This window comes from Glandiceps talaboti, chromosome 1 (genome assembly GCF_964340395.1).
Source record: "Glandiceps talaboti chromosome 1, keGlaTala1.1, whole genome shotgun sequence".
In the NCBI taxonomy this organism is placed as follows: Eukaryota; Metazoa; Hemichordata; class Enteropneusta; family Spengelidae; genus Glandiceps; species Glandiceps talaboti.
Genome location: NC_135549.1, coordinates 13,924,475 through 13,952,394, shown reverse-complemented (window position 1 = coordinate 13,952,394; position 27,920 = coordinate 13,924,475). Strand labels below are relative to the sequence as shown.

The 27,920-nt window shown below is 36.4% G+C and overlaps 2 protein-coding genes across 2 annotated transcripts in view; both read right to left on the bottom strand.

The window, feature by feature from the left end:
- LOC144433517 (uncharacterized) overlaps positions 1-27,920 on the bottom strand; it is a 120,309-nt gene that overhangs the window by 67,219 nt on the left and 25,170 nt on the right. The window contains 2 exon segments of the mRNA XM_078121828.1: positions 27,148-27,302; positions 27,716-27,836. Of these exon segments, the coding sequence (XP_077977954.1) occupies positions 27,148-27,302; positions 27,716-27,836 (276 nt within the window).
- On the bottom strand, positions 921-13,933 carry LOC144442598 (sodium-dependent multivitamin transporter-like). The gene is made up of 13 exons (XM_078131981.1): positions 13,586-13,933; positions 11,431-11,496; positions 8,169-8,288; positions 7,355-7,509; positions 6,433-6,573; positions 5,939-6,068; positions 5,203-5,291; positions 4,861-4,979; positions 4,471-4,625; positions 4,008-4,213; positions 2,459-2,559; positions 1,717-1,820; positions 921-1,040 (listed from the first exon to the last, which is right to left on the bottom strand). Exons 1-13 carry the CDS (start codon positions 13,931-13,933, stop codon positions 921-923), a joined length of 1,854 nt encoding a protein of 617 aa, XP_077988107.1.

Here is a 27,920-nt window from a genome sequence, read left to right as displayed (position 1 = left end):
TAGGGCTATTGATGACTTCAGCTGTATGTGAAGGTGTCCCTTATACATAGTGGATATTTTCTTTGTACTTGTTTTTTTCTTTTCTTTCAAAATTGTATGTACAGCTATAGTTGTCTTTGTTAATTGATGCATTTGAGGAGAATGCAGATATACTTTATTTGATTACATGAATCGAAAACGATATTTATGAGGGGACGGGATGGGGGAGATACAAAAATGTTCATTATGTGTAACACAATTGTAAAGTAATGCCATGTTTCTGTATTGTCTTGATGTTACTAATAAGGGAAATTGTAGCGTACTGATTTGAACGTCGTCCATCGCCTCCCGGGCTCACGTTAATGTTGACATGATATTGGTCAGTACTTACTAGATGGAGGATTTGATTTAAAACCTTTATTCCAAAATACCCCCCAACTTTGTCTAATAATTGCAGTCTACAAATTAACCTGTTAGCTACAACCATATGGACTGGCGCCATGTCATCATATTCACTGCAACATTGCTAGTTAAGGGTTCTAGCCGTCAGGTAAAGATACGGTTCTTCTAGTTTGCATCACTTTCGTACTTCATAGTAAAGCCTAGCCGGGTCAATGATAGATTTTATAGTTCAACCGCCTACAGATCGACGCTATAAAGACTGGTTATTAAAAGAAAAAAAAAGAAAAAAAATGTCTTGGAGGTGAATCGACTTTAGCGTGAGATCATGGTTTTGTTTAATCTTTTATCTTTTAATTGGCATGAGGGCGGTATAACGACGGAGCAATCACAGTCGATACCTAAAATAACATTTTCTAGTATTCGTGTTATGTGTTTAATCTTTAGTTCTTGATTTCCATAGATGCACAGTTGATCATACACCCATGTATAACATGTATCATAGAATGTTTTGAATTTGAAAGAGAAATTTTGTTGATTTTTTATGTCAACTGGAAAGCGTTCACAGGATTATGTTCATCTTTCTTGCCGTGACAGTCTTCGGCCATTCCAATACGAAATATATCATCGCTAATAGATGTGAAATTGCCATTATCCATTTCCTGTAAAAAATAAAGATGAATTGTGACGGTTTCGAGTAATGATGAATAATTCAAGACACATATAATATACAAAACTTTACCAATTAGGTAGAAAAGGGTCAACAATTCGCCACTCAAAAGACAGCATAATTTTTTTCATTCGTATTGATATAACCCCAACCCCCAAACACACTCACACAGTCACGTTATGTATGTATGTATGTATGTATGTACATGTATGTATGTATGTATGTATGTATGTATGTATGTATGTATGTATGTATGTATGTGTGTGTGTGTGTGTGTGTGTGTGTGTGTATGTATGTATGTACGTACGTACGTACGTACGTGTGTGTGTGTGTGTATGTATGTATGTATGTATGTATGTATGTATGTATGTATGTATGTATGTATGCATGCATGCATGCATGCATGTATGTATGTATGTATGTATGTATGTATGTATGTATGTATGTATGTATGTATGTGTGTGTGTGTGTCTGTGTGTGTGTGTGATGAGTGTCTGTGTCTCTGTCTGTGTGCGGGGGGTGGGTGGTACCTGCTTTCCCGCCTGCCCGTCTGTCTGTCTGTCAGATGGGTGGGTGGGTGGTTTGTTTTATCTATTTGTACGATTTAAAGCATTTACTCATAATTCCATCATTTTATTTCTTGGCTACTAGGCAATAGCTGCACTTACAATATTCTCACCGTCGTTCTTCTTATCTATGGAAAGACAACAGCACAATTTACGGACAACTGGAGAAAGCAGCTCAGGATTAATACTTTTCGGATCAGTTGCTCCTACAAATATAATGGTATAATACAACATTTTAGATAATTTTCTGTACACGCGCCAGCCACATATAACGTCTTTTTTTATTCAATGTCCCAGTCTTCAAATTGTTAAAATTAATAGCATAAAAGTGCATCAGCAAATTGAGATAGTCTTTCCCAGCAAAGAAATAACGCCGTAGCTAATAAAGATACTAAAATATCATTTGAGAGACGATAACATAATGTTAATATCCCAAAAGCAAGAATAACTAAATATTGTCAGCAATCATTCAGTTACCACTGAGGCATCGGTGGTTTGAAACAATCTCAAAAATGACTGGCGGCTGGTGAATACAACTTTAAATTCAAAAATAAACTCGCGTGGCAAATGATTATTTTGAATATGTTTAGCTTATAGTTTTTTTTTCTGAACTTGTACAGGTTTTAATTGTTCTTCCTGTTGGTATCACCCTTTTTGCTGTTTGTACCTATCTTTACGTGTACTTAATAGTTGTTTTCTTGTATGTGTACTTTGTATATTTGGTATATGCGTCATTTATAGTTCAGCCTATCTATATTTTAATTCCCTTAGATATTTCAGTACTGTAGTAATACTTTTGCAGATTATAAACAAAACGATAGTTAATGTGACAATAATATCTTACCTGTTAAGAAACTAACAACAATTCCAACTATGATGGTAACGGTGACTTCCATTGGGCTGTACCATAAGTAGGACATATTAAGAAACCATGCAAATCCAGCTCTTGGAAGGTAAAGATAGTAAGAAACGATAACTGATAAACATATACACAACAAAACGGTACGATGAAAGGCGGCACGCGCGGTATCATTCTAAATACAGAGATTATAGTCTTGGGGGAATGTTCTGCTAATGTCGCCTCTGGCTGGCATCACTATCTTTGCTGGCAGCTTTGTAAGGTATCTATTATTACTTTATCACTATGCTACTGATATCAATTGTTACTGTTATCAGAGTTGTTGTGTCAAATGCATTAAGGAATGAGCTGTTTGAGGACTTTCTGTCTTTTAGAAAAAAAACACGTTATTGCATTGCTAACATCTTGTTTACCAGAGGTATTGTCTCTTACCCACTACACCAAGTGACCTTGGCTTTGAGGGTTACTGATATACACGTTTCTATACCCCACTCTCACTCTAACCCAACCCAACCCTCGTAGATGCTTACAAAATATCCAAAGCATAATGTTTGGTAAGCAATTTTTCCAGCCCTACTGCAGGCGTGCTATTTTGATTTTTAGAAAATATTCCATTAGACTATTGTGAGGCTCGTTTCTAGAGTGCAAAATGCATCAATTCTATAACTGTCATGTTGGCAAATGAAGAATTGAGATTTATGATCAATTTCTGTAGACACTTTTATATTCAATTGATGAACACACCACGGCTGAAAAGTCTAAAAAAAATTGAATGATGTTGCAAAGAGGTAATCGTCAAACAGAGGCAGAAATATGTGTAACTAGATGTTAAAGTAATTAGGACCACTTGGTAGTCGAATGATTATATAATATAGATACTCAAATGCCATCTCTTGTGGAGGAAGACAATCATCTGATGCTACAGAATACACTAAATATACATACCTGCTACAGAATTCACTAATATAATACTTTGCTACAGAATACACTAATATACACAGTCTGCTGCATAATACAACAATATACACACTTCGCTCCAGAACACTCTATTATACAGACTTTGCTCCAGAACACACTAATATACAGACTTCGCTGCAGAACACTTAAAATAATATTATACAGACTTCGCTCCAGAACACTCTATTACAGACTTCGCTCCAGAACACTCTATTATGCAGAGAACACTCTATTGTACAGACTTCGCTCCAGAACACACTAATATACAGACTTCGCTCCAGAAACTCTATTATACAGACTTCGCTCCAGAGCACTCTAATATACAGACTTCGCTCCAGAACACTCTATTATGCAGAGAACACTCTATTGTACAGACTTCGCTCCAGAACACTCTATTATACAGACTTCGCTCCAGAACACTATATTATACAGACTTCGCTCCAGAACCCTCGATTATAGACTTCGCTCCAGAACACTATATTATACAGACTTCGCTCCAGAACACACTAATATACAGACTTTGCTCCAGAACACTCTATAATACAGACTTCGCTCCAGAGCACTCTATTATACATACTCAGCTCCAGATAGTGTCTGTGGAGTGGGTGGAGTGAACATATTCGTTGTCATCATACTGCTGTATGTTGTTATGTCGGTAATGTTTTCAACAAAACACCCTTCAGTCGATACCGGTAGTGTTGGCCAAGACGGTGGGTAAATAAACTTTCCTATCAAAATTACCATGGCAATGGACATGCCGGAAATCACCCCTGAAATCGCACCCTATAAAAAGTAAATTGTTGATGATGAACACGTAATAATGATATATAAGCGATTCAGATTATCGCTCGCTGGGCCATTTTGCCAAAATAACTTTCGAGATTTACTATTACACCTGTCCAGCATAAATATAAAGCGCCATTTCATCACATTACATTAAGTCACAAATTTTACATCCGCAAAAGTTAATGTATTGCTCACTGAGTTTACTGATCTAATTATACTTTTCATGTTTTGTAAACACTATAAATATTACTTACAATACTGTTGGTCCAAGGGAAGAACAGGCCAAGAGTAAACATACCCAGTATAGGAGCTAAGATAAGATTTCCGAGAGACAAGGCTAACTCCAGTACAAGACCCATTTGTGAGACGACGGCTACCAATGCAATAGCCAATAAACCGTATACAGTACCTACATTGGAAAATTCGCGGTTGAAGAGATTAAACAAATACAAATATATATAATTGTAATCTATTTTAGAATAATTAATGTTATTTCAGCGTCAAAATAATAAGAATGCGTCGTTCAAACACAACAATATACGCCCACCACCACCACCACCACCACCACCACCACCACAACAACAACAAAAACAACGACCAACGCATACTGGCATGTTCCTCATTGTTGGCCTTGGAAAACTTACTGGCAATCTTCAAAATGACGGTAGCTTTTTGCTCTGACATGTTTTCAGCACATCGAGATTGTTTGATGAAGTCTTGCAGCGTAACAGCTGCCAAAGAATTCAGTCCAGATGACAGAGAACTGTAATATAATTGTGTGAATTATTATCAGTATATAACGACATATTTGTAACACAGTTTGTTTTCTTTTAAACTAACCCTGACCGTCCAGCTCCTTAAGTTAAGAATTGGCTGATTTTGACCTTTGGCTCGAATATTAACACACGTCAAACTTCCTTTCATCGTGATTGTTTACACGATTTATAAATGTGTAAATAATATTGAAGAAGAGTCATATTTCTTACCTAAGAGCTCCACTAAATGTGGCTGATATAAACAAACCAGCAAGTCCTGGTAAATGATTGAACTTGTCTACTGTGAAATAGGCTAATCTCTGTAACATAATCAGATTGGTTAATTGAAAAAAAAAAAGTCAAATCCAATTCTATGGTATTTAATACTGTAACAGTGTAATAGATAAAGGAGTTGTTCTGAACCCTAAAACGATAGCTAGCCCCCTCCCTACCCCCACCGACCTTTTGCTTTCCAACCAAAGGACCACGAGGGTAAAACGACAGTGACAGAAGGCCTGCTCCATCCCTTGTATATCAGCTCAGACCACTACAGAGAATTAGAGTGGTCTAAGATATCAGTCATAACAAACAAAAAGGGACTGCTTCAATTAATACAACAACGTTCATTAACATTTTAACAATTTCATAAATTGTTGTCATAAAAACGTCTATCCTTTGAATTGATGACTGATGGGGTATTTATAGGCCTTCAAGTATACCACTGTAACTCAGGGTGTAAAATATCAGATTTTTCGGAAAGATGGTTTCGTCTGTGTACCAAATTTAAATTTGCTGCCAGCGTGTCATCCATACAATCACAAATGCAACTAGTCTGCAAGCATAAGACGGACAATAAACTTGTGATATCGATCTGTCATTGGTTCTTTGACTACTCACCCACTTTCCTTCTCCTTTTCACTGTACACATTACAACGTATACACACAAAGGTAACAATACTCGTCATACCTGATCTGGAACATCAATGTATCCAGCTTCGAGTGGGTCACAATCAGAGTATGTTGCATACATAACAACACCTGACAGACAAGTTAGTGTTACTATTGTCATCACTATAGGAATACTTGCATACATGGCCCTAGGATCAAAATAAGAAATATGTGGCTTAGAAAAAGTTCGCAATGTTAAAGATATCTGGGTCAAAATAGGATCTAAACTGTATGTCCAGTCGTTGGCGGCACTATGATCTTTATCTTCGCTCCACACCGCAAAGCAGAGATTGCATGAGCGCCACCAACGACAACACCGTCTACACTTTTTCGTGTACTTCCCCCGATTGCTGGCAACACCGACCAAGACATTGTATCAACATGTCTAAAAACTCGTGTATTTCCATTTCTTTTAATTGGTAGAAATTTGAATATAAATGACGAATCCATCATGTTTAGTACTTTAATATGCATTTCATACAGATAATTGCGAAAAGGTATGTTCATACTTACTTCTGACCTTCTCTCACATTTGGGCAACTAAAAAATCGTTGGGCGGTAGCCTGGCTTATTCCGTACGTAGGAATCACTCCCATTGTAAATCCTAAGAACATAGACCACATGGTGTGACGAACCGTTGGGTCAAAACTCCAACTTAAAGGAAATGTGAGAATCGTAGCATGATGACAATCATGTTGTAAGCAAACAAGAAAATCAAATGAAAAGGGCCTCCTGTGTTCATCAAAGAGACTTAAAGCGTTCAGAAGTTATAGACTAGTTTAACATTTATCTATTTATATCGTCTTAAAACATTTGCTGGGCAGCAGACTCAGATATCAATATTCAGCAGATAGATTCACAGGTAAACCACGACGACTTTTTCATTTTGTAACTCGGCACCGATAATCAAAGAAAAATAAATACAGACAGGTCATTTCATGTAGTAAGCATGGTTGGGGTCGTATGTTCCTAATTTGTGTAGTTACAACGATTAGTTTATGGTATCGTACACTTGCCTTTGATCTTGTTAATTCAAGGAAGTTTAAGTATGATTTCTTTACAGGGGAGTATGGACACTGGTAAAAATATCTTTGAATATGTAATTGCTTGATTTCTTTACTAATATGCATGATGATATGGAGTGCAATCGCCAGGTGTTTTCCGGCTCGTTCCAAATGTTTATAATCAATCAATCAATCAACCAACCAACCAACCAACCAACCAACCAACCAACCAACCAACCAACCAAACAAACAAACAAACAAACAAACAAACAAACAAACAAACAGACAGACAGACAGACAGACAAACAAACAAACAAAAACAAACAAACAAACAAACAAGTTTGTCAATGAATGCATAGGTCACTGTGGTCATAACGTCATGTGATTACATTTGCAATACTAAATACTGGTGTGTTAATATGATTACTTACTCAAAAAAATAAATTCTGTCACCATCATCAGCGATTTGCCATGCTGTATCGATCCCACCCAAGTCAATACACCCTTGAACTATGACTGCAATAATACCAGCAAACATAATAAGACTTTGCAATACATCAGTCCAGATGACAGCTTTCATACCTCCCTGTAAAATCAGAAGTATTTTGAAAAGGTTGATGAAAACAATGTACATAGTAAAAGTTATGGAAGTTGTTTTGAAAGCCTTGTGGTAGTTAGTAATGCTTACCTTACTTTTAATCTACAATTGTTGCATGTCAGTCGTGGTATATTCATTCTATGTGCCCGAAATACAAGTGATCTTTCCTCATGTTGCACTGTTTGCGATTACATTTTCGTGATACATTTGTTAATCTAAAACATACACATTCTGTCAACACTATATACTTGATTTAAGTCGACGAGCCTTTTTCATTCTATTTGAATTAAATAACCATTATTTTGAAAACACAACAGTTACCGCGTTATCATGAAACAATATTTAAAACGGGGTGATGATTGATTGCGAAATAGTCTGGTGAACGCGAAGGCCCATCTTGTAATTTAGATTTTTTAAATAAAAAATGAATGACATTTTCCTTACATATAAAAAAATGACGATATATGAGACTACATATTAAAGAAAAGAGAAATCTCACAAAGGGACTGGTGCCGGTATACTCTATTTAGTTCCAACGCAGCTTGTACATGTTCGTGTAAATGAATATTGGATTCTAACAACTTGAAATCAAATGCACATGACTTACCGGGTAAAAATGTTATAATTAAAATCAGATTAATACTTACCAAGGCAGTGTAAAAAGTACACGTAAGTCCAATCGCTATCACGGATACCCATACATTGAGACCAGAAACAGCACTAAGGGCGAGGGAAGGAGCATATACGGCAACGGAGAGGTACGAGATCTGAAAAGAATTAACTTTAGGATAGTCCATACCTCAGACTACTATAGGGTATGAGTTACAGCTCAGTAAGATCTAATTACCAAATATTTTACACAATTCTTGTTCGAAACACACACAATCCTTGTTCGAAACACACACAATCCTGGTCATAAGACCTTAGCATTTGCCGTTTTGTGCAACAATTTACTCTAAAACAGGACACATCAAAAGATGCGGCAGTTCCAGGCGACAAAACAAACACTCCAGTCGAAACCACACCAACTTGTGTCTGCTTCAACTCTCATTGACGGAACCCTTGATGTCTTCTGTTTTAGAGTAAATTGTTGCAGAAAACAACCAAATGCTAAGGTCTTATGACCAGAATTGAGGTGTTCGAAACACACTGAATCCTGGTCATAAGAGTTTAGCATTTGGGCATTTTCTGCAACATTTTACTCTAAAACAGCACATATCAAAGGGCCGTCAACACGGATTGACAGTTCGGGTAGTCTACAGGACGGGTGTTTTCGGTGACCAACAATTCTGACTCTCCGACGCGTCGCGACGCCCCAGCAGTGGCAGTCGCTAGATCATGGATTGGTGGGTACCCCGGCTTGTTAGCGAAATTTCATATGTACCCCTTTTCCAGTTAATATTTCAATGAAAAAGAACCCCCCCCTTTTTTTTTTCATATAGTGAATCTGGGAGAAAATCACTTCAAAAACCCCATTCTTTCCGAAATCCGGGTAGTTTTACCTTCAACTAGCTCTTGATTTCTATGCTACGGGGTTTCGACACGTCGTGTCATAACGTAGCGTATAAATCCAGAGCTATACCTTCAACGACGCCTAATCCTTACAGAGAGAGAGAGAGAGAGAGAGAGAGAGAGAGAGAGAGAGAGAGAGAGAGAGAGAGAGAGAGAGAGAGAGAGAGAGAGAGAGAGAGAGAGAGAGAGAGAGAGAGAGAGAGAGAGAGAGAGAAGTGGGGCATCGTACCCATATTCTCGGAGGGTGATCTGAAAAAGTACCCCCTTTTTACGATTCCATGGACCGAGATGACCGACGAGATGCGAAACATCCATTGGACCGCGACCAAGAAAACAGGTCGTAAATTGTGATATTGCGATTTTGAAGAGTCACTTTCACGGTAGTCATGCTCGCAGACGGTGTACGCGTTTCGCTCAAGGGACGACTTACTCCGTATGCAAGCAGGACTACTATCACGGCAGAGTACCATATATATTAAATTTGGATGAAGAATCATTGAAGTTTGAGCGTATCATACACCACTTTTTAAAATTTGATGTAGACACTGGACGTACGTACTCTACGAAAAGACACAGCGAGAGAGGGGTGAAAAAGGAGACACGAGAAATATCAGTGGAAAGCGGGATGGTCACCGAAAACACTGGACATCGCGTAGTAGACGTCTACTGACTGCTCGAGCGCTCTCTTCAACGTTGAAAGCGGCATTTGAGAGTTAATGTCAACAATTTACTCTGTTCGACAGACCAGAAGTTGGTGTGTCTTAGACACCACACGAAATTGTAACAGTGTGTAAAGCAGGATGCTTTGAAGAAGTCACCTCCGACTAACGCATCTTTTGATGTGTTCTGTGTTAGAGTAAATTGTAGCATAAAACGTCAAATGCTAAGGTCTTATGACCAGGATTCAGTGTGTCTCAAACAAGGATTGTGTGTGTTTCAAACAAGAATTGTGTGTGTCTCAAACACCCAAATGCTAAGGTTATATGACAAAAAGTGTATCATCCATGCAACGTGACAAAACCCAACTGATCGGAAGTGTTTTACCTGCTTACCACAATCGTTTATAATATCGATCAACACACTTTTTAAAAAATATAATCAGCCCAGTACATGCCTGTCTGTCTGTCTGTCTGTCTGTCTGTCTGTCTGTCTGTCTGTCTGTCTGTCTGTCTGTCTGTCTGTCTGCCTGCCTGCCTGTCTGTCTGTCTGTCAGACTGTAATTTGATGAATGCAAATAGTATTTACGAATACAAAAATGATTCATCAATAACATTATTGAAAATCACGAATACAAGATGAGTCAAGATTATCGATTATCTATATATTTTTGACGAACATAAAATACAAATCAAGCACATAAATAGACATTGACGAATAGTAATATATGAATTTTACGACTACAAACTTGATTGTATTAATGAAAATGTGTTTTATTGAATATTGGCCTGTCATAATTGTTCCCTGTCTGTGTTTCAGATGATGGCCACATATATCATGATATTGTAACGTGAAACCATGGCAGTCACCCAACTGTAAATACGTGTAACGAGGTTGGTGTTTAATATGTACGTCCAAATCCCGTCGTCGTAAACCACTGGCTCTGATTACGGCACCGTCCAAAAAGCACAGTCGACAGCTAGATGTGTCGCGGAAGAAAATATCAACTCTAGTTTGCGAGAATGCCGAATCCAGATAAAAATAGGTACGAGATAAACATTTCGACTCTGACAATGAACTTGACAACTAAATGTAATTGCTGATGTTGAACGAGAATTTAAAAAAAATCATCTTTTCAAACAATATTTTAAACCGTATTGATAATATTACCTCGTGCGTTTTAATTTAATAAGTTGTCATTCATTTCCGTCTTTTTGTAATTTTTTTGATAATTTAGCTCTATTTGTTGGATGGTTTTACCATGCTTTAAATCTATTGAATGTACAGCTCTTTTGAATATAATTAAAAATGGAAAAGGCGTTTTAGAAAATGATTAAAACTTTAAACTTTAAACTGAGTCTACAACCGAGAGTTTGATTGATTCTATCATCGATTTTCTGTCACGCTTGTCTAATAGTCATCTACATGTATGTGAGTTTATAGATATTTTACACCGCTTTGTGATTAGCGATAGCCCAGCCCGCTTTGTGATCACATTGCTGTCTAGCATGCTTTTAATAAGAGTGTGCACACTCTATTTACCGTGCTAGTCTACCAGCGATTATTTTGAAATTGATGATGAGTTAGACACGGCTGAGTTCAGAATCAATATGTTCTCAGTTTCTATCTGTAACAATAAGAGTTTATATCTCTATTGGCATTATAAACTGACATTGATGCATTGTCAAAATCAAGCATTACTGTACCAGAGAAAACAGAATAAAAACGCCAAACATTTACCTTGTAAAAGATGTACAGAGACGTCCCTAAAATCCGAGCTGATCGATTAAAACGAAGTTCCAAGTACTGAAAGAAAACAGAAAAAAAAGAAGAGTAAACCTGAATGTCTAATCACTTGCGCTCTTACAGTCTTAAGATGTAGGACATCACAAACCCAAGTCCAACCAACCAACCAACCAACCAACCAACCAACCAAACCATATATATATATATATATATATATATATATATATATATATATATATATATATATATATATATATATATATATATATATATATATATATATATATATATATATAGTTTTGGTAGTACTGGAACTCTTTCTTGGTTGTAACTCGGAGTTTCACGCATGGTGCGATCATCAGACACTCCGAGTTACAACCAAGAAAGAGTTCCAGTACTACCAAAACTATTACGCTCTGCCACTGCGGTATAGAGCACTGTCTTAGCAGATTGATACTCACCGAGTTATATATATATATATATATATATATATATATATATATATATATATATATATATATATATATATATATATATATATATAACTCGGTGAATATCAATCTGCTAAGACAGTGCTCTATACCGCAGTGGCAGAGCGTAATAGTTTTGGTAGTACTGGGACTCTTTCTTGGTTGTAACTCGGAGTTTCACGCATTGTGCGATCATCAGACAACATGATAGATACTCACAGATTGATACTCACCGAGTTATATATATATATATATATATATATATATATATATATATATATATATATATATATAGTTATATATATATATATATATATAGTTTTGGTAGTACTGGAACTCTTTCTTGGGTGTAACTCGGAGTTTCACGCATATTGCGATCATCAGACATCACCCAAGAAAGAGTTCCAGTACTACCAAAACTATTACGCTCTGCCACTGCGGTATAGAGCACTGTCTTATAGCAGATTGATACTCACCGAGTTATATATATATATATATATATATATATATATATATATATATATATATATATATATATATATATATATATATATATATATATATATATATATATATATATATATATATATATATATATAACTCGGTGAATATCAATCTGCTAAGACAGTGCTCTATACCGCAGTGGCAGAGCGTAATAGTTTTGGTAGTACTCAGTGGGACTCTTTCTTAGTTGTAACTCGGAGTTTCACGCATTGTGCGATCATCAGACAACATGATAGAGTTTTCTGATGATCGCACAATGCGTGAAACTCCGAGTTACAACCAAGAAAGAATTCCAGTGCTACCAAATATATATATATATATATATATATATATATATATATATATATATATATATATATATATATAAATAATATCATGAACCATACAGTTCTATCGTCTATCGTCTTTACCTCAGTCAACGAAGTTTTGAATGAGATTATGTATCACTCATGTTTGTCCGATCGTACGCAGGACACAACTTTTTAGCTTTGTGGTTTTGTGTGTAGTAAACTATCTGGATTGTGAAAAGAACTGTTCAGCGTTGGTGGAGGTATAAACGCAACAATTGCAACTTGAATCACCATAATGATAGTCTTACCTCGTAGATATATATATATATATATATATATATATATATATATATATATATATATATATATATATATATATATATATGAAGTCAGTGGTAAGATTTATCCGTAGCACAGTGCTCGATACGTAATATATATATATATATATATATATATATATATATATATATATATATATATATATATATATATATAGATAGATAGATAGATAGATATAGATAGATAGATAGATAGATAGAAAGAAAGAAAGATAGATAGATAGATAGATAGATAGATAGATAGATAGATAGATAGATAGATAGATAGATAGATAGATAGAGACATAGATAGAGACATAGATAGATATAAATATGACAATAAAAAAGCATTAAGTTCACGAAACATGTCTATCGTCTTTACCTCAGTCAACGAAGTTTTGAATGAGGTTATGTCACTCATGTTTGTCCGATCGTACGCAGGACACAACTTTTTAGCTTTGTGGTTTTGTGTGTAGTAAACTATCTGGATTGTGAAAAGAACTGTTCAGCGTTGGGGGAGGTATAAACGAAACAATTGCAACTTGAATCATCGTAATGATAGTCTTACCTCGTAGATACTCGTGAGTTGTAGTTTGTAAAACACTGGGAGGTATAAGTGTGCCCCTACTGGTATTATGATAAACCAAGTCCATACTGTCATCCAATATATCAAACCATTGGCGAATACTTCAGATGGAGTACCGAGAATTGCTATGGCGGAGATGAAACTTGCCATCAACGAGAACGCCACAGGGATGAAGTGCATCTGACGACTTGCTAAGAGATATTCCTTCGGTGTGTTTTGTTTTTTCTGCACACAGCCATAGTAAATGCCTATACCGGCCGACGCTGCAAGCACTACACCAAAGACAGCATAGTCTACAGTTCCAAAGGTTGCAGTACTTGTATCACTCATAGTGATCGATTGTATTTATCTGCAACACATGACGTGTTAGGAAAAAAGAGAACAAAGGTTTGTTTCCTACAACAGGGACTTCAACCCCCCTACCCAAGAAAAAGATAATCGTTGCTCAAAATAGTTCTGTGATATAGTTTCATAAAAGCAGTAAATGAAGAAAAATATACGCTAAGTGTAGACAAACACTATATACAGACTATAGTATATAAATTCAACTACAGTCCGAAAGACAGGATTTCTCTGGTTTAAAAAAAAACACACATGCAAATTGACCGAAGATACTTTGGCAAGAAAATGTTCACGAAAATTGAAGTAAATTCTCATTATTTTACTTTTTGAATGTAAACGTTTTTTAGGTTCGGCGGTTTGAACTAGGGTCGGTCGAGTTATCTTGTTAAACACACACATTTTTATTTGACCTTGTTACAGTATGTTTACATAAATTTTGGTGAACATGTCAACGACAAAGTTAACAATCGGCCATGCTAGCCGCATAGCCTAGCACAGATAAAGGAATTCGAACCCAAATTTAGGGCATGGTGATCATATGAAAGCATAGCAACCTGATTCCGAAGTTAGCTTTAGAGGGAAAGACCAATCATTGTGTACACTCCAATAAGTCACACCTTTCTGTAGTTAGCTTATGGAGTTATTCCAGGAGTACAAACAGAGCCGAATCTTTATAATTAAGTTCAAGGTTAACTCATTAAATTTCACAACGGATAAGACACAAACCGAACATTTAAACAATATAACGAACATGTATATAAAATGTCATTATTCTAACTTATGACAACAAAAAATTAGTGTTTAATATCTTGCGGTTTGAATCTTCGACTTGACTTCGAGGAGTGGCCATATTGGTATCCAGCATGATATACATATATGTAAAAATCTCAACATTTCTTGTTGAAATTATGGCATTTCAAATTCGGCTTGAATCTTCGGCTCGTTTCACTCTCTCAAAAGGTGAATATCATAAACATGCAACAAATGGGTGATATTCCGTTTGATAGTTCATTTCTTGGTGAACATACAATTATAGCATACTTGACTTGTTTTAACTTACACTTTTTGTCATATAACCTTAGCATTTGGGTGTTTGAGACACACACAATTCTTGTTTGAAACACACACAATCCTTGTTTGAGACACACTGAATCCTGGTCATAAGACCTTAGCATTTGACGTTTTATGCTACAATTTACTCTAACACAGAACACATCAAAAGATGCGTTAGTCGGAGGTGACTTCTTCAAAGCATCCTGCTTTACACACTGTTACAATTTCGTGTGGTGTCTAAGACACACCAACTTCTGGTCTGTCGAACAGAGTAAATTGTTGACATTAACTCTCAAATGCCGCTTTCAACGTTGAAGAGAGCGCTCGAGCAGTCAGTAGACGTCTACTACGCGATGTCCAGTGTTTTCGGTGACCATCCCGCTTTCCACTGATATTTCTCGTGTCTCCTTTTTCACCCCTCTCTCGCTGTGTCTTTTCGTAGAGTACGTACGTCCAGTGTCTACATCAAATTTTAAAAAGTGGTGTATGATACGCTCAAACTTCAATGATTCTTCATCCAAATTTAATATATATGGTACTCTGCCGTGATAGTAGTCCTGCTTGCATACGGAGTAAGTCGTCCCTTGAGCGAAACGCGTACACCGTCTGCGAGCATGACTACCGTGAAAGTGACTCTTCAAAATCGCAATATCACAATTTACGACCTGTTTTCTTGGTCGCGGTCCAATGGATGTTTCGCATCTCGTCGGTCATCTCGGTCCATGGAATCGTAAAAAGGGGGTACTTTTTCAGATCACCCTCCGAGAATATGGGTACGATGCCCCACTTCTCTCTCTCTCTCTCTCTCTCTCTCTCTCTCTCTCTCTCTCTCTCTCTCTCTCTCTCTCTCTCTCTCTCTCTCTCTCTCTCTCTCTCTCTCTCTCTCTCTCTCTCTCTCTCTCTCTCTCTCTCTCTCTCTCTCTCTCTCTCTCTCTCTCTCTCTCTGTAAGGATTAGGCGTCGTTGAAGGTATAGCTCTGGATTTATACGCTACGTTATGACACGACGTGTCGAAACCCCGTAGCATAGAAATCAAGAGCTAGTTGAAGGTAAAACTACCCGGATTTCGGAAAGAATGGGGTTTTTGAAGTGATTTTCTCCCAGATTCACTATATGAAAAAAAAGGGGGGGGGGTTCTTTTTCATTGAAATATTAACTGGAAAAGGGGTACATATGAAATTTCGCTAACAAGCCGGGGTACCCACCAATCCATGATCTAGCGACTGCCACTGCTGGGGCGTCGCGACGCGTCGGAGAGTCAGAATTGTTGGTCACCGAAAACACCCGTCCTGTAGACTACCCGAACTGTCAATCCGTGTTGACGGCCCTTTGATATGTGCTGTTTTAGAGTAAAATGTTGCAGAAAATGCCCAAATGCTAAACTCTTATGACCAGGATTCAGTGTGTTTCGAACACCTCAATTCTGGTCATAAGACCTTAGCATTTGGTTGTTTTCTGCAACAATTTACTCTAAAACAGAAGACATCAAGGGTTCCGTCAATGAGAGTTGAAGCAGACACAAGTTGGTGTGGTTTCGACTGGAGTGTTTGTTTTGTCGCCTGGAACTGCCGCATCTTTTGATGTGTCCTGTTTTAGAGTAAATTGTTGCACAAAACGGCAAATGCTAAGGTCTTATGACCAGGATTGTGTGTGTTTCGAACAAGGATTGTGTGTGTTTCGAACAAGAATTGTGTGTGTCTCAAACACCCAAATGCTAAGGTTATATGACAAAAAGTGTAACTGAACTGACGTGGGTAGAGTGGACATATTAGTATCCAGCACGCAAAAATAAAAATAAAAATTTAAAAATATCAACATTTAGCATATCAAATTCGGCGTACTTGAATTGATCTCAGACCAGAACATTTCATGTATTAAAGTAGTTCCTCCTGAAATATGTTTCGCGAACACCGTTCGCAAATTAGCTCCAACTCTTACCTTTACTGCTCTGGTGTGTATCAGATTGATATGCGACCTTGTGGCTACGACGTCAAAGATAGAATGACTGTTGTAAACGTGTCAGTCTTCATACGACAAATAACAATGTGACACTTTTACCATTAGGACAGCATAGCGATTTATTTGTTTGCAAAACTTGCCCTGTGTGACAGGCAAAGGTGAACGTTAACCTACTGCCAAACACTTATTCTAGGGTGGTGATTTATGAAATGGGCGTTGTTTTGGCTAATGACAGTCTAGAGGATATCTGTGGATTCGAATCTCTTCTCACGTCTAACTCGATGAAGTGCTGAGATAAAATTTCAAATTCAACAAAGCCACCCAAACATAGTCATCATGCCTTTGTCAATCGATCACACAATTCTGTCAGATAATACATGTAAGTTAGTGTTTATTAGGGGCAGTTATTTTACATATATATGAGGACACTACTTCTATATATGTATCATTCGGTGGGGGTTTACTCATTTGCATGGACAAGTTTTAGTTCATTGGATGAGCTAGACGGGGTGAAGAGAGTTCTTGAGATTCGAAGCCATGGATAGCCTCTAGACTAAGTGTGCTTAAGATTGTTAATGTATATGTCGTCTGGGTGATTTATAACTTGGTTCAGTATTGTTGACACTCTGGTAATTGTACTTGACAGGACCAGAGAGGGTCTGTGGATGGACATACTAGAAATTTAATGTTCGCCGTCGATGAATGAAATTTCATTTGTATGTATTACTCATATTCTTACCCTCTTCCAGGATAATACAAATATGTAAAAAGGCAAAGATCACGGCATACTTCACTGATATGTTTACTATCCCGGCTACATGAGGGGCGTATCTAGTGCACTGTAATATCAATGAGCTTCGTATATACACTTAATAATTTCAATACAAAGACAATCGAATACCCGTTGTTGGTAGCATTTGTTTGTACATGTTTACGACAGCGGCAACCGAGGTTTCGGCTTACTGAGGTAGAAACAAAGCTGTTGCGACATGTCAGATATAAGCTATTGAATGGGCGTTCGCTTAATAATGCTAAGGCAAAATAAAAATAAAAGCGCCAATGGCGCAGTGGCACAACTGTTGAAGGTAAATTTTAATTTTCTCCTATGATTACGTGGTCTTGTTGCTAGGCATATTTGTATACATTTTGTGAATATTTTCCCTTCCTACCCATCCATGGTGTTATATCTGCAATAACGACGGTGTACATAGTTTAACTGTTGCTATGGGCGTGGACTTGTTGGTAGGCAAATCTACATACATTTTTGGAATGTTCATTGATTTGCCTCCTTTACTGGTGTTATATTGGCATCATACATCATCATTTACCTGTTGCTATGGGCATGGTCTCGTTGATAAGGACATTTACATATTAAAAAAAATGTTTATTCAATTGTCTACCCATCCCTGTTGTTATATTTGCAATAAACCCCATTATTTGACTCTTGCTAAGGGCGTGGCCATGGTTGCTAGGGCCACTTATGTATGTATGACAAACTATAACAGAAGGGGTATGCTGACCAACATTTCGTTTGATTTTGTTGATTTTGGGTCGAAGCAAATATTGAAAAACAATTAAAAAAGGTAAAATGAAATAAAATAAAGTAAAATAAAATCCCATCCTACCTACCTTATTTTCTGAGGACATGTTATCGGAAAGACAAAATTGTTTTTTTTTCGCCTAATATACGTAGGATAACATTTCTAATATATATTTTCCTCAAGTGGTCACACACTATTTTGATTTACATGGTGATTATATCCACACAACAGAGGCATTGCTAACACCCACTTGTGTAATCTACCACATTGACCAATATAGTTTTAGTCTGTGTCTTAGCTATCTTAAGTGAGCCAAAATGTCAATATACTCTCAATAGGGTGGCGTTTCTGATAGCTAGTTTTCCTCAAGTGGCCACACAGTAACTTGATTACACTGCAGGGCGATTATATCCACACAACAGAGGCACTGCTACCACCCACTTGTGTAATATATCCCATCCAACAATAGTTTCAGTTTGTGTCTAGTATCTTAGTAAGCCGAAACCTCGATTGTCTCACAACACTACACATCCACTATCTGTGGATACTACAACTTATATTCAGTTTAAAATTTGTACATGTCTTTACAGCATGCTGGAGTCTCCTTCAACTACCTAAATGTGCAGATTTTGTTTCATTTTCGGCAGGTCACTACAATTAGCTTTTGGGTGTTTGAGACACACACAATACTTAATACACACACAATCTCTCTTTGAGCTACACACATGTAATAAAGTAAGTCAGTTTTTTAATTTGTTCAATATTTCGATGATGATGACCAACATGTGCAAGCAGAGAAATTTGCATGCCATGGGAAGAAAAAAAAACACATTGGGGAGATTCCTATGAGAATGTCTTTGAAAAAAAAATCAACTTTTATTTATCAGTATAAAAATTATTACAGGCTCAGGATAATCCAGATTCCGTCCCTGGGTCGACTAGTCAATAAAGATAGGATCACAGTCCGAGACATATTTCAGTGATGGAAGCGGGCAAAATGACAATGCCATTCACCCCGTATGATGAGAGTACTGATCGTATATGATGTCCTTATTACAAACTCTATTTTTAGTAACGGCAAAAAACAAACGTAAATATACATTAGCAGCCTAGAGTATACGTGGGAATATAGTTTCTGCATTCTTTATATGCAGTATGTACGGTCTGATCACATTCGCTCTTTACCGTCTCCATACTAGGAACCGTGCATCTGTAGCCTCTTCAAGCAGCAGCAACTACTTATTCTAATATCTAGTACATGTCTACGAAATAGCAAGCTGTATACAATTTTATATATCTGATCAGTTTTGACGTCAATTCAAATATAATGCAAGGTGAAAGATCAAGGTGCAAAAAGCACCATGTATTTAATCGTGTACATTTTAGGATAAGATGGCGCACACGATGGCATATTTTTGATCTTCTACACACGTAACACAGGCTTTTTGGTTGTGCCATAATAGATGAGATTTGTCACATTTTGTGAGTTGCACAGATGATCCTCAAAAAATTTTTTTTACAGTAAATTCTGCTGTATAGTCATTGCTCTACAAAACAAAGTTCTTTGAAGGTAACCACTGAAACATGTGATAAGTCTGTGTTCCAAGTTATTTGTACTGAAACAAATAGATTGTAACACGAATGCAAAGTGAATCATACACAAATTTGATTATCCAAAAGAAGTGGTTAAAAACCCAACGTAAGTGATGGCTCTCCTAAAAATTGAAATCAAAAGTTGATTCTAAAATTTAAGTGTCACGTCATTTGATTTGATTTTGGAATGTTTCAATTTTCTTGAGGGTTTAGTTAATGAGTCTAAAGCAGAAAAAATATACAATTGGACGGACAACTTTCAATTACGACGACATTTTTGAATCAGACTTTTTAGTTATTTTAATCATGCACAGTTATGAATTTATTACACGATGTATGTACAGTAATCAATGTGTGATATTTGAAGGCAAATCAAGCTTCTGGACACGTAACATTTACTGATGTAGTTGAATGTATAACTAACTGAGAAGAATGGCTTTAATTTGAAGGCATTTTAACATGACATTTTTCAACATCAAATAGTCAAAACATATATTATCAACATTAATACAAAATCAATGTGATACATATCGATTCATGTAACGGAACGCATACCAAGAGATATTAATGATTGATATGGTGCATATAAAGGTACAACACATCACATGCATGCCTTAGACTTAATTCGAAGTGTACGTACAGTGGTTTGCTTCTCCAGTGTGTAGTGCATCCGATTGGACTATATATGCTGATCATTTGGATTTACTCAAGGCACATTTAGCACATGTATGAATGATCTGTGTTGTTGAAGGCATGAAATTAAAGGTTTGTTTTTGGATTTGAAGGTTTATTTAAAATGATACAATTGTTACATTGATATGTTGACGCATATTTGTTCTACATTGAATACATGTAGTTCGCAGTGGCGCTCTTTAACTGTTGGTATACCGCTTCGTAATTCCTTGTCATCCAGCCAGTGTTAAGCTTTACTTTGTTGACTGCATTTTCGTAGGCGTTGGTAGGGAAGCCTGGCATAGTTGTATATTTGGTACCAAACGCTTGTAGCTGTAAATGAAGGAGCCGAATAGATGTTAGAATTAGAATTTACAGGACTGGGTGGGAAAAACATTATTCCCGATGGTTGTCACCTTGGTAATTAGTATTAATTAACTTTAACAATCTGTCAATGGGTGTATAACATAATTGATAAATCTGCCAATGGGTTATCAAATCTTTATGATCAGCAAGACTTGTAGTAAAATGATAAATAGCATACGAGAAGATGGAATTACAAATTCATGACAGGGTTATCAATGTGAAAAATTGCAAGGAAAGTTTAAAACAACTTTGTTTCAAGGGCATGCTTGCTACACATACCTTCCATAGATCTGCTTCAGATTTCATATAGTCTGCAAACTGCCACACAATAGCATACGCACCGTTACCATGTCTAGAATCAATGGAAAGCAATACATATTACTCGTTAATCAAGACTGAAAAGAATATACAGAAATATATCTATCTGTAACTGGACTTAGAGCAACCCATAGTGACATATCTGGTCTTACTGTATACAAGATTGGCTCTAAAAACAGAAATACAATAAAAGTTTTGGAACATGAACTTACGCATCTTTGAGGCTGTCCCAGTTATTCATCGTAAACTCCAATGCTGGGCTGTATCCAATGGGAGAATTCTTGAGAACATTTCCGATGACACTGTTAGCCTCCTTCTTCATCAACGCATATTCCATGTATCTGTGTATAGAAAACATAATTGCACATTTATAAAGAGGTCAAACCAGGTCACTTGGCTGGATAGATATACATGGCCCATCATGTCAGCCAAAAAAATTAGCGTCACAATTTTGACAAAATATCAACATCGATCTGCCTCATTACACTGAAATAACTCACATACCTTTCGATAAGCCATTGTTCTTTGCTGCATGCCAGAGCTGATCTAATACTAGCTCTTTCACTTGATGGTATGCTGTCACTGTCATACAGACTCCATGTTCTTTCCCATAGACTGTCTGATCCATGTTTGATGGCGGTACAGTAGACGGTATTTTTAACATTCTCTTCTACCAGTCTGTGGATAATGCATACAAAGAAGAGATGTTGAGAGATTTCAGCCTACATAGCAGCGGGTAACAGTGTAGGCAAGCTTCGGACTGTATATGCAATGTTAAATAATTGCGTATATCCAAAGAGATATTTTGTATCTTTAACACTTACTTTGTAGCATTTACGTCATCCAACCATTCGTTGAATTGAGTCTTTGAACCATCTACGCATGCTTGGTGACCATAGTAACACGCGGTGTTTATTGCGTCAACTTGCTTGTAGCTGCAAAATAAAAATAAAGTTATATTAGTTGTTTTTTGTATTGTTACCAGTAATCCAGTAGTCATCGAAAATATATTCTTTTGGATTGACAAACACATTCTCAGTTTAGTGACCTAAAGTATCTACAAAATTGCTTCCATTATAATAATTTAATTATTCATACACGTCACACTATGTTGAAAGAGAGGAATAGCTTACTATTGCAAGTGGTCATCATGGCTGAAGTCCCATTCATTTTCCCAGTAGCTGTTGTTGATGAGGTATCTAAGATGTCTCTGGAAATATATTGTACATGAAAAACTGTCACATAATTTCGAGTATTACTAAAATATGATTCAGGTGAGTAGAACAAAAGCAATATAATTACGTAATTACGTACCTAATACAGAATTACAACCTGATATTCATTGTATGTCTGTGTTGACAACTTTTTATAGTTTTCATTTGTTGAGATAAACTAAACTTCTCGTTTTTTTCTAGTCGATATGATAATGTCTTTATTTCGACTTCAAAGGTGATGTCATACATACATAATGCTATGCAAATTCAGAAGTTCGCCTCGAGAATTTTAATTTTGCAATCGCATGAAACTGTCGAGTATTGCCCGATGTTCCCTGAACAGACATATTTTCATTCTTGCCACTAATTTAGGATAGATATGACAAAGTGTGACAGTGTTCTACTTCTGGTTTGAGTGAGACTGAAACGGATTCACCGTTGTTGGCGCTATAACGAAGGATGACTGGCATGTACACAACGACAAATCTTTGAGGCTAGATTGGAGTGTGGTGGGTGGACAGATTTAAGAAAAGAAGAAATTATCGAGTCCTTATTTTTCAACGATACCTCTAGGTAACCATAGGCAGCAGTCCTCTTCAGCATATCTCTAGTGTACGTGTGTTTAGATATAGCTGTGTTCCAAGGCAAAAAGTCGCTCTCTTCAGAAAGGTATTCCAACATCTTTATCGAGTACACTTGGTCCATTTGATGAGCATGGGCAATTGAAAAGGATTCTTCCAATAGCTGGGATCGGGTCCTGACAGGGAACGTCTGGATATGGACAATGAAACAAACAAGATAAATATGACATCAAACATACATATATAATGGTAACGTCAGTAGTTATTCCATAATGAATGCAATCGGACATACCAACAGAAAATCCGACATTGACAGCAATGAAGTAAATTTCGAGTACTGGAATCAATATTGCTGTTTTACAAGGTTTTCATTTTAGGTTTAGTTTTAATGTTTTCTCTTTCAGCATATCACTGTAAAACAGTCTGGTCTATTTTTTCGCGAGAACAGGAGAACGTATCCCCCTGTTCAAATATTTCAAAAATATGGAAAGGACACTAGTCCCAGAATCAATGGGACTTAAGGAACTTAATCCCAACATAGCTCCCACGTTGACAATTTGAAAGGCGTTGGTTATTTCCCATCTACTACGATCGAGTGAAATTGTGCACTGTATAATGAATCAATACCTGTGTTTGGATTTCATTGCCCCCCGCTTTGTAATTACCGAAGGCCCCATCAGTATTGAAAGCCAAACATACCAAATGATTCTGCATCAGAGAGGCTGCTAGCTTCTCCCAGTTCTCATCTTCATATTTGACTCTGTAGTACCCATAATGTTCAATATTGACTAAATACCAATCGCTGTCAGTGAATGACTGTGAAAGGGTGAAGTCAGCTGAAAGGGAACAGGATGAAAATAATGAGAAAATTAAGATAAAATTAAGATATTTGTAACTTAGGGCAAGGTAATGTTACTGTATTAATAGACCACTTAATCACAAAGAAGACATAACATATTTCACATTGTTCATGTTAATTGTATGACATATACATTGAGTTGACAAATATTTCAACAATTTATCTCACGTGAAAATCAATGTTATGGCTGATGAAATATTTACAAAAAACATTGATAATAACCACCAATAGACAACAAAATCAATTAATGTCGATTTAAATATTGAATACTATTTCAAAAAAAAACTTGACTTACTAGAAGTCATGTTCATCCACGTTTCGTGCGGAGAGTTGAAATTCATTTCAGTTTGGTCAGTGTACGTCAGAGGTACATACCATGAATATCTAATAAAATAAACACACAAGGTTACTCGAGTGGTTGACTAAACTGACACATAATTATTTCACACTAAAGAATAATAAGAAGCTAAGAACAAACAAATTTGATATAACTCTTATTTTAATAAATTGAATAATCCTAAACTCAGAGAAATAATTAGTTGTTAATTGGATTATTAAGTGACCAAAAACTAGAAAATCAACGGGGGTTGCTATCGTAAGATACTACTGATTGTATGGTTAGGTATAAAGAATCGTCACATTTTATCTATCGAGTCAACACTAACTCAATTTTTTTCCTATGGAGTTATCTTATTTGTTATATGTACTGTATTTAATAATTTTGTAAAATCGCTAGTTTATTCTGAATCAATAGTTTCCCCTTTATTCATGAACCTTTAGTTCTGGGTAGTTTCAAAGTTTCATTTAAATTTAATTGTTCTCCTTTTTTGAAACGTATGACTGACACTCTGCTGAGAACTGTTAAGTTAGTGTTCTGAATTCACAAAGTTACAGTTATATATATATAAAACAAATCTTACCCCATATCATAGTGGTCATCATTTGGTGTTTCATTGGGATCCATGATAAATCGTTCTTGTTCTGCATGGATAGAATTACCATCACGTGTTACGGTGATGATTGGATAGCCCATCTGAAGAGTCCATGTGTCCATCACTTCCGTGACATTTGTATTTTTCTTGCCTCGATCAGCCTGCATTGAAAAGAAATTATGAAGAACGATCGAGGAATGAAAGGATATCGTTATAGGCAGTTTCCAACCCTCTGCCCATGGAAGATAACGTCTATAAGACAGGAGGCTCGTCCTTTTATGTAGGGAAAATGAACATTACGCAAAGAACAATATAATGGATCTCTCTCTCTCTCTCTCTCTCTCTCTCTCTCTCTCTCTCTCTCTCTCTCTCTCTCTCTCCTCTCTCTCTCTCTCTCTCTCTCTCTCTCTCTCTCTCTCTCAGATATTTTGTCAATGTACAAATGTGGTCAAAATAAATACATTTTTGTACCTCTGTTAATTCAGCAAACAGTTGATGTGATACTGTGTTGTTATACTGATACTTCAGCAAATAACTCCGTATGCCTTCGTAAAATGTTTCCGCTCCCAAAAATGTTTCCATCATCATATTTAAACGGGAACCCTACAGAAAACAAAATATGCCATATCAAGCGAAGTAGCAGCATTTAGGGACAATTTTCCGAGTGCAATGGGATAACTGGTAAAAACAAAAACCATTGAAAGTGCTTATTGCAAACTGTAGACTTCTACGTACTGTTCTCGTGTAGCACCAAGTTTCCATGGCTGTGCCAAATTAAATGTCGTTTACTTAGCCACTCCACTATACAACAACGTATTGACTAAACGTAGTATATCATAACGGTCAGAGTATAGTAAAGCTATTTGATAATTATCATATAAACTACCGTGTCTGAATCCAATACCAGGCACGGAAAGTCAGATGTAGACAAACCTTCGAATATCCAATCGTATCAAACTGACTCCAAATAACGTCTGGCCAGCCAACGGGTCTTACAATAGGATGAGAAGTCCACGAATCATCGTAGTCGAAAGAATCGTACAAGGTGCGAGGATCGTATTGGTTAAACTGAAAAAAAAAGATGAGATCAGGTGACACTGAAGTCTATAAAACTATAAACCAGTCTAATACACTTACAACGTTGTAACTTCACATTACTGAATGTCACATTGTTGATATAAAGCTTTCATACATATTATATATTGATCTATATTTGGCGTTGAGATAAATATGCATGGAAATTGGCAAACTAGATTTTTATAAACTGAATATAAATCCTAAATATTCGGTCTCCCTAAACTTAAGTATTACCACTTACATGTTATGTGCATATAGAATGTAAAACATCATCTTACCACATCCCATGTTGGTTCAGTGTTATTCAATGCATGGTTAGTGTAAAAGGTGGCAAAACCTTCATTTAACCACACATGGTCCCACCACGCTAATGTCACCAGATTACCAAACCACTGTAATGGAATTATAGACGAATTTCAAAACACAAATATGTTTACCATTACGCGTAAAGATTAGACGATGGCAGTTTTGAAATATCTTTACAACATTATAGTGATACAATTTTCATTCCAAGGTAGTATATGACTGGTTACTGGGTTTATTTTAATAATATTCTTGGGTTAAATTTAGCCAAACCTGTCGACATTCTTTCGGCTAAATACCTAGTAGACATAACAATTATTTGTAAGTTAAGAGATGAATTCTGACCAGACATTTGGTGGAATTTCATCAGCCATTGATATGTACGCCAACGTGATAATGAAATTTCAAGGTTATGACGAAGATAAATAATTGGTAATTATTTCCGGTTTGTGCGTTAAGATTCAGATTATGGTTGATATGACCCTTAGAGGCTCCCCATATAGCTAACCTTGGGTAGTTAATCCTGGTTCGGTTCATTATTGCCAACCTACTTTGTGAGGATGCAACGCTGGAACTACCTAGCTAACCCTTGGTAATAGTCTTAATATAAAATACAATAATGTGCTTCAATAACACGCTTTAGTAACGATAAAATCGCTATACATCAGATAGTTAAATAGAAACAGGGTTGCGTTATATTAGACTTTGCAAAAATTCCACAGAGATTATCCTTACCATGTGGGCGAGCTCATGAGCGATAATCGAACCCACAGAATGTTTCCTATAGTGTGTGTGATCGTCTGAATTGTACAGGAGCGCAGTTTCTCGGTACGTGATTAATCCCCAGTTTTCCATTGCACCAAAGTAGAAATCAGGTATAGCCACCATATCTGAAGAAATTATAGAATTAAATACTCGCGAAGGCATACTTCAAGAACAAGTTAATATAAATATAGCATTTAGTACTTAAAAAGGAACACTATATTTGACAAATCTGACGTGGACTAGCGATACATGTATACTTTTGTCAAGTTCTTGAAAGAGTAGGAAAACCTGATGGCATTCATCTGTTTGTTTGTTTGTTTGTTTGTTTGTTTGTTTGTTTGTTTGCACATTGCATTGGTACATAGTTTGGATATTATTTTGTATCATATGGTGCAGGATAGTAGCTTTTTATTAATAGCTTCTTGTCATTAAACTTAGGATAATATGTAGATACTGATGACACATTTCTCTTGATAAGTTCTGTTTTAATCTTGACGTCTGTTTTAATTCTTGTAGATAATCGATGGTACAAGCTTACCTTCTTTTGGCAAGGGATACGGAATATTCCAATAATTCTCGAGGAAGGTCAATTGGTCACTTCCGGTTTGAAGTGCATAATCCAAGCTTGCCAACTCTTCTCTTCGAGCCCAAACTCGGAACTGAAAAAAATGGATGATCATAATAAATACCTGTGCAAAGTTTGCAATTAAAGTGTAATTTTTGAATGGGGCAAATCATTTGAC